This window comes from Zalophus californianus, chromosome 5, assembly GCF_009762305.2.
Source record: "Zalophus californianus isolate mZalCal1 chromosome 5, mZalCal1.pri.v2, whole genome shotgun sequence".
NCBI classification, from domain to species: Eukaryota; Metazoa; Chordata; class Mammalia; order Carnivora; family Otariidae; genus Zalophus; species Zalophus californianus.
The window spans coordinates 128,248,605-128,255,819 of NC_045599.1; the positions used below are offsets into that span (position 1 = coordinate 128,248,605).

A 7,215-nucleotide genomic window follows, 5' to 3' on the forward strand; every position below is an offset into this window, starting at 1 on the left:
TGGCTCAGGTCCAGGTAGTGATCTCATGTGGGATGGGCCCTGCATTGGGCTCTATGCTCAGCAGGGAGCCTGCTTGAGGATTCCCTCCCTCTACCCCTCATGTGCATGCTTTCTCTTTCTCTCAAATAAATGAATGAATAAATCTTAAAAAAAAAAGAACAGAGAGCCCAAAAATAGACCTACATACTACAGTAAATTGATGTCTGACAAAAGAGCAAAAGCAATTCAGCAGCAAAAGGATAGTTGCTTCAGCTTCCACAGGAGGCCTACATGCCGCCGCTGGAGCTGCCGCCATGTCTCTAGTGATCCCTGAGAAGTTCCAGCACATTTTGCGAGTACTCAACACCAATATTGATGGGCGTCGGAAAATAGCCTTTGCCATCACTGCAATTAAGGGTGTGGGGCGAAGATATGCTCATGTGGTGTTGAGGAAAGCAGACATCGATCTCACCAAAAGGGCCGGAGAGCTCACTGAGGATGAGGTGGAACGTGTGATCACCATTATGCAGAATCCTCGCCAGTATAAGATCCCAGACTGGTTTTTGAACAGACAAAAGGACGTGAAGGATGGAAAGTACAGCCAGGTCCTGGCCAATGGTCTGGACAACAAACTCCGTGAAGACCTGGAGAGACTGAAGAAAATTAGGGCCCACAGAGGGCTGTGCCACTTCTGGGGACTTCGTGTCCGAGGCCAGCACACCAAGACCACAGGGCGCCGTGGCCACACCGTGGGTGTGTCCAAGAAGAAATAAATTTGTAGGCCTTGTCTGTTAATAAAATAGTTTATACACATAAAAAAAAAAAAGGATAGTTGCTTCAAAAATGATGTGAGAATGACTAGACATCCACATTCAAGAAAAGGACTCTAGATACAGACTTTACACCCTTCTCAAAAATTAACTCAAAATGGATCATAACCCTAAGTACAATGTGAAAAACTATAAAACTCCTAGAAGATAACACAAGAGAAAATCTAAGTAACTTTAGGTTTATCAATGACTTCTTATATACAACACCAAAAGCAACATCCATGAGAGAAAAAATTGATAAGTGTAATTTCATTTAAATTAAATATCTGCTCTGTAAAATACTGGGAAGAGAATGAGAAGACAAGCCATAGACTAGGAGAAAATATTTGCAAAACACATATCTGATAAAAAAAAGCTAGTGTCCAAAATATGCAAAGAACTCTTAAAACCCAACAATAAGAAAACAACAAACCAATTTTAAAAATGAGCAGAATACCTGAACAGAAATCCTACCAGATTACCAAAAATATACAGATGACAACTAAGCAAATAAAAAGATGTTCAACATCATATATCATTGGGGAATTTTATATTAAAACAGTAAGATACCACTACACAGCAATTAGAATAACTAAAATGCAAAATACTGACAATAGCAAGTGCTGGTGAGGATATGGAGCAACAGGAACACTCATTCATTGGTAGCAGGAATACAAAATGATACAGCCACTTTGGAAGACAGTTTGGGAGTTTTATATAAAATGAAATACAGTCTTACCATATAATCCAGCAATTTCATTTCTTAACATCTACCCAAATGAGTTGAAAACATGTCCATACAAAAACCTGCTGCAAAAAAATGTTCATGGCAAATTTATTCATAGTTGCAAACACTTGGAAGTAACCAAGGTTAATGGGAATGGATAAACCTGTGGTACATCTTACAATGCAATATTATTCAGCAATAAAATGAAATTAAATCCATCAAACCAAAAAATATATGAAGGCATCTTATACGCATATTTTTAAATTAAAAAAAGAGTCTGAAAAACCAAACTGAAACCAGTATGATTCCAACTATAAGACATTGGAAAAAGGCAAAATTATGGAGAAAGTAAAAGGATCAGTGGTTGCCAGGGAAGGGAGGGATGAATAGGTGGAGCGCAGGAGAATTTTAGAGTAGTGAAACTATTCTTTGTGATGCTGTAATAGTGGATACACAACATTATACATCTGTCAAAACCCATAGGCCCCTACAACACAAAGAGTGAACCTTATCGTAAACTATGAATTTTTGTTAATAATAAAATATCAATATTTGTTCATCAGTTGTAACAAATGTACCACACTAATGCTAGATGTTAATACTAAGGGAAACTGAGGGTGGGAGTAAAGGGAGGAGATATATATATAGAAACTGCAATTTTTCTGTAAATCTAAAACAACTCTAAAAAACAAAGTTATTACTTAAATTTTTAAAAAATTCATTTTTTTGGATAATTCAGAGGCATTTTAAAATAATCTTCACTTACAGAGTGAAATTCCTCTGGAATTGACTAATGTTTGTATGTGAATGGGTGGATCACATTAATATTCTACTCAGGAGTCTTTTTTCAGGGTAGAATGAAAGTTCCAGGTTCTGTGAGACTGGGGGTTTCTGAAAGGTAAAGTAGGATTCAGAGGAAACCACTTAACTTAAGGCAAATGTCACTTTCACATACTGGTTGTGAATTGTTACAATACCCGCCTCCATAGTAGAAACATTTTCTCATTCTCCCATTTGTGACCATGTGAGCATTTGTGAGTAGGGGAATAGATAGAGAATTTAGAGGTTCTTCTGACACTTAAAATTAATGAAAATTCTACTACCTTAGTACTTAGTGGCAGCAAGATAGCTTCAGTAGGCATTAACAACATGTATTACCTAAGTTTGCAGCTAATTTGGGCAAATGACTTTAACCTCTCTCTAAAATAAAGATAATAACTCACTTCAGATCAAAGGGTTATTGCGACAATTAAATGAGGTAATGCAGTTACCTACTGAGGTCACAAAAAAATATTAGCAATTCTTGTTCCTATTGCTGTTGCTGTTTCTTGCATTAGAATACTTTCTGATGAAATGCAGATTTCAGTCTGTCTAGTCTGAGTTAGAGGGCACCTGTGGGTTGGACGAGGTGGAGGGTTAGAGATGGGAAGGATATTTGGATGAAGTAAAGAAGAAACTAACATTTTTGATGACAGCTGTAAATCAAGCATCATGTGCTTTGTTATCTCAAGAATTCTCATGGCGGACTCAGGAATTATCCATTTTTATATATGGAGAAACTGAGACTCAGGGTAGGTAATTTCTCCATGGTCCCGCAACTAGTATTGTAACTGGTAGTGCTGGGATCAAACTCAGAAATTTTTTACTTATCATGTGAGCTTCCCTGTATGGCATATAATGTCACATGGGCTGAGAGATTAGGCTCATCAGTTATTTGGGCTACTTGAGACTGCTCCAACCATGCAGTCTTACTGGGCCCTTCCCATGGTCGGTGCTTGATAAATATCAAATTTATTGAACATATTTTTAAACAAATGGGAAAGTGAACGAGTGGATGAATCAGGAGAATCAAACTATACCAAATTGCAGAGTATTGAATATAAATCAGCGGTGATTCTATTTTATACCACGGATGTGTTGCTCAAAAGTTGCAGAACTTCTGGAAATATAGTCATATTTTAAATGATCTAAGGAACCTCCCCATATGAACCTGATAGCTCTGTAAAGAGAAAATTCCTTTTGAAATAAGAATAATTACCTAATTTATCTTTGATTTCACTGGGTTGAATTTTTTCTAAAATGGGTTTGAGTAGAGGATTGAGTAAGCAGTTTTAAAGGTTCACTTGAAGGTCACTTCATGAAATGAACGTAGGTCAGAGCTAGGTCACCAAGGTTGCTTGGTTTTTCTAAAGCATTTTGCTCCCACCTTATCTGGGTCTACACATTGGCTCAGCTAACCGGTTCTTTTTTTTTTTTTTCCTAAGTCTGTTTGAGGCTCCTGTTCACATCTTTCTCTTTTGTTCTCATAGAAAGATAAACATGTTACCTTGTATCTGAATCTATCTGAATCTTGAATTTGTGTTTCTGATTAGAACTATTAATGAAAGGCAATCTTGCTGCTGAAGATGTTTTAATTAAATTAGTCAATAGGCACTTACTAAGCCTACTATGTGCTGGATAATAGACAGAGATTAAAAAAATCCCCATCCTCAATAAATTCATAGTCTAACGAGTAGGATTGTTTGATAATTACCACTTAAAGATTATTTTTATCCTTAGTTTTAATAGTAACTTCAACATTGTTCTGCAATAATATGGTAAAGCTTTTAAATGTAAAATGCCATAGAGAAGTAAGGAAATATTCAAGATATAAAGGGGTTGGTGAGTGGGGATTAACATTTATTGAGTATCAACTATATACCAGGCCCTATGCCCACTAAATTCTTAAAACTATTCTTTGAAACAGGTATTTTTTACCCCCATTCAACAGATGGGGAAAAGTACCAGTGCCAGTAAAATGCAAAATTGGGCATTCAAAACCCAGTCCTACTAACTCTAAGAGAGTTTTCCTCCCATAGTACCACCGTTTTCTGAATACCTACTATGCCCCAGGCTCTGGAATAGGCAGTTTTATATGTCTAGATGGTTCATGTGATATGCCTGGATTTGAGCAAACTTGGATGGATCATAGACTTACCTCAAGTACCAGTTGATACGCATGGGAAGTGTTTCTGGAGTTGTATTGAGTTGTGTTTTGTTTTGTGTTTTATTAGAAGATAAAGTATAATTTGGGGCAGTTGCCTAAGAGAACGGAACAAACTAGGACAATAGAGGCAAATAAGTGACCTCTTTTCCACTGTTCATCTCTCCTCATTTCCACCTTGAGCCTGATTGGTTGGTTTTCAGCCCCTACATAAGAAGAATTAGGATAGAAATGAAAGTCCATGTAAGAGTCAGGGCATAAACAGTGCTCATTCGGGGCTCAGATAACAATATTAAATCCAGAATGGAGATGCCCCATACTGTCTGCCCTGTACCCTGCAGAGAAGGAGGGAGCAGTGCTCTCCCAGTGGATTAGCTTTCTAAAGTTGTTGTAACAAATTACCACAAACTCAGTGGCTTAGAACAACAGAAATTTATTCTCATTGTTCTCAAAACCTGAAGTTTGAAATTAGTATCACTGGAGTGTAATTAAGGTGTTGGCAGAATAGCTTTTCTCTAGAGGTCTTAGGAAGGATCTCTTCCTTGCCTCTTCCAACTGCTGGTGGCTACTGGCATTTATTGGCTTGTGTCTGCATCACTCCAATCTTTAAGGCCAACATCTTCAACTCTCTCTCTGCCTCCTTCTTCATAGCACCTTCTCTACTGTGTCAAATCTGCCTCTATCTCCCTCTCATAAAGATATATGTGATTTTGTTTAAGGTCCACCCTAATAATCTAAAATAATTTCCCATCTCAATCTGATCATCCTAATGAAATCTGTAAAGACCCTGTTTTCAGATAAAGTAATGGTCACAGGTTCCAGGATTTAGGATGTGGATATCTTTGGGGGTCATTTTTCAGCCTACCACACCCAGGATCGCTGTCTTCCAAGGCAGCAAGTTAGATCCTCATTCAGGGCCCACAGGCCAGGAAGCACAAACAGAAGAAAAGGAGCAGCCTGTACTGAGACCCTGGAAAACTGAATGTGACCCAAGGAAACCTTGGTTGAGTGGGTGGGTAGGTAATAACCTGCAGGAGCGGGTATGAACTAAGAGCCATGGCAATTTGGAAATTGTTCTTCATCTGGTTACATGGACTCTCACAGCCTGATAGAGGCTGAGACCTTTGGATGAGCTGTAACCAGTATTTGATGGAGCAAAATACAAAAAGGTGTGATCATAAAGCAGCTTTATTTTCATCAGTGTTTCCTTTCACACTAGCTCGATGGGTTAATAGCTAGTTGTTCTTTCCCAACCTGAGAGAACACTCAGGCACGGTATGTAATTTTCTGATCCCCTTTAAATATTAAAAGTTCTCTGGTCTGTCTCAATCCAGTCCAGTATTATAATCACAATTTTATACTTTATTTAAAGCTAAAGCTTCTCCCTTCCTCTGGTTCAGTGCTACTTCCAGTCAAGACACCTACAGTGGGGAAAAGGGATATGACCCACCTCTCTATTTCCCAGCCTTCCACTTTCCTTCTCCCCCATGCACCCTAACCCCTTCATAGTAGTCAATTGTGGAGGTGTAGATAGCCAAAAGAAAGTTTTTACTGACTAGAAGAGATATACTCTGATATTGGTACCCTCTGGCAGATTCCCAATACTGATTCTTTTTCTCATGGGCAGTTTTCTTCTGAGTTTCTCCAAGATTCTCCCACTAGGAACATCAAATGGCAATTCATAAGACACTGGCATTCTGACTGACTGCTAGGGAGCTAACCCTTAGGCCCTAGGAACCCAGGGGTCACCACACACAGACACAGTCACCACACACAGGGTCCATTGCCTTATCACTGGCTCTATTGTATAAAATCCAGTTAAGCTGGCTCTAGGCAGACTCTTTCCCAAAGGATCGCAATTAGGTCTAAGGTGAGCTCTCATGTGACCTGCCTGTGCCATCCCCAGAAAGGCAGTTTATCCCAGTACAGCCTGCATTTCCTCTTCTCTGCCACTTCAAGCTTCTAGAAGCCAAGAAATTTATAACTTTGAGACAAAAACTCTACTGAAAAGGAATATCTTTGCAGTTACTGAGATACTTTCCCATAAAATCCTTTGCCCTCTTTTTCCTCTTCCTGTTCACTTGATATTTGAAACCATAAAGAATATAGCATGTAATTTTGACTTTCCAGGACTTGTACCAAATTATGGCCTTCACACAATTGATCCAGAGCATGTTAGACTGAGTTCAGTGAACCCCAGGTATCTTTCCACCCTCTTTGCAGAGATGGCTAAAGAGTATGCATTTTTCCATTGCCTCAGAGACCATATCTCTCCTCTTCCAACAACCAAGCACAAGGCTTTGGTTCTAAAAGATGTAACACAGTTGTAGCAAAATGCACACTCTTTAGCCATCTCTGGGAACTTGCTCCAAATCCCTGTCCATCTCACTACCCTGGTAAGATTAAACTGTCCAACCTAGAAACTAAATCAGATCCTATATATTCCTTAAAGCTTTTACCAGTTAGCCTCAGAAGCCCCCCATTTTTTATTTCCTTTTCTCCTGGGTAGCACCAATACATGAGGAAAAAGTCAAATCTATTTAGAGGCCAGATGCCCTCTAGGGCACTCTTGACGCAAAAACCATTCAGTAACTTCAGAAGCCCTAGTTCTCAACATAAGTCCACTTTGTTGAAGAACAAAGTGTTCTTTTTAGCCTTTGCTATTTTACCTTTTCTAAAATACTGATTTCGATTTTAATTTAACCTCATCATCACAG

At 38.7% G+C, this 7,215-nt stretch overlaps 1 protein-coding gene across 1 annotated transcript; it reads left to right on the top strand.

The window, feature by feature from the left end:
* The first annotated feature begins 257 nt into the window (after nucleotides 1-257).
* Nucleotides 258-804, top strand: LOC113929267 (40S ribosomal protein S18-like). The gene has a single exon (XM_035727752.1). It carries the CDS (start codon nucleotides 294-296, stop codon nucleotides 750-752), a length of 459 nt encoding a protein of 152 aa, XP_035583645.1. The 5' UTR covers nucleotides 258-293; the 3' UTR covers nucleotides 753-804.
* Nucleotides 805-7,215: the final 6,411 nt, after the last annotated feature.

Bases quoted from the DNA above. Each gene is read 5' to 3' on its own strand.
- LOC113929267 (XM_035727752.1), top strand. From the start codon at position 294: ATGTCTCTAGTGATCCCTGAGAAGTTCCAGCACATTTTGCGAGTACTC.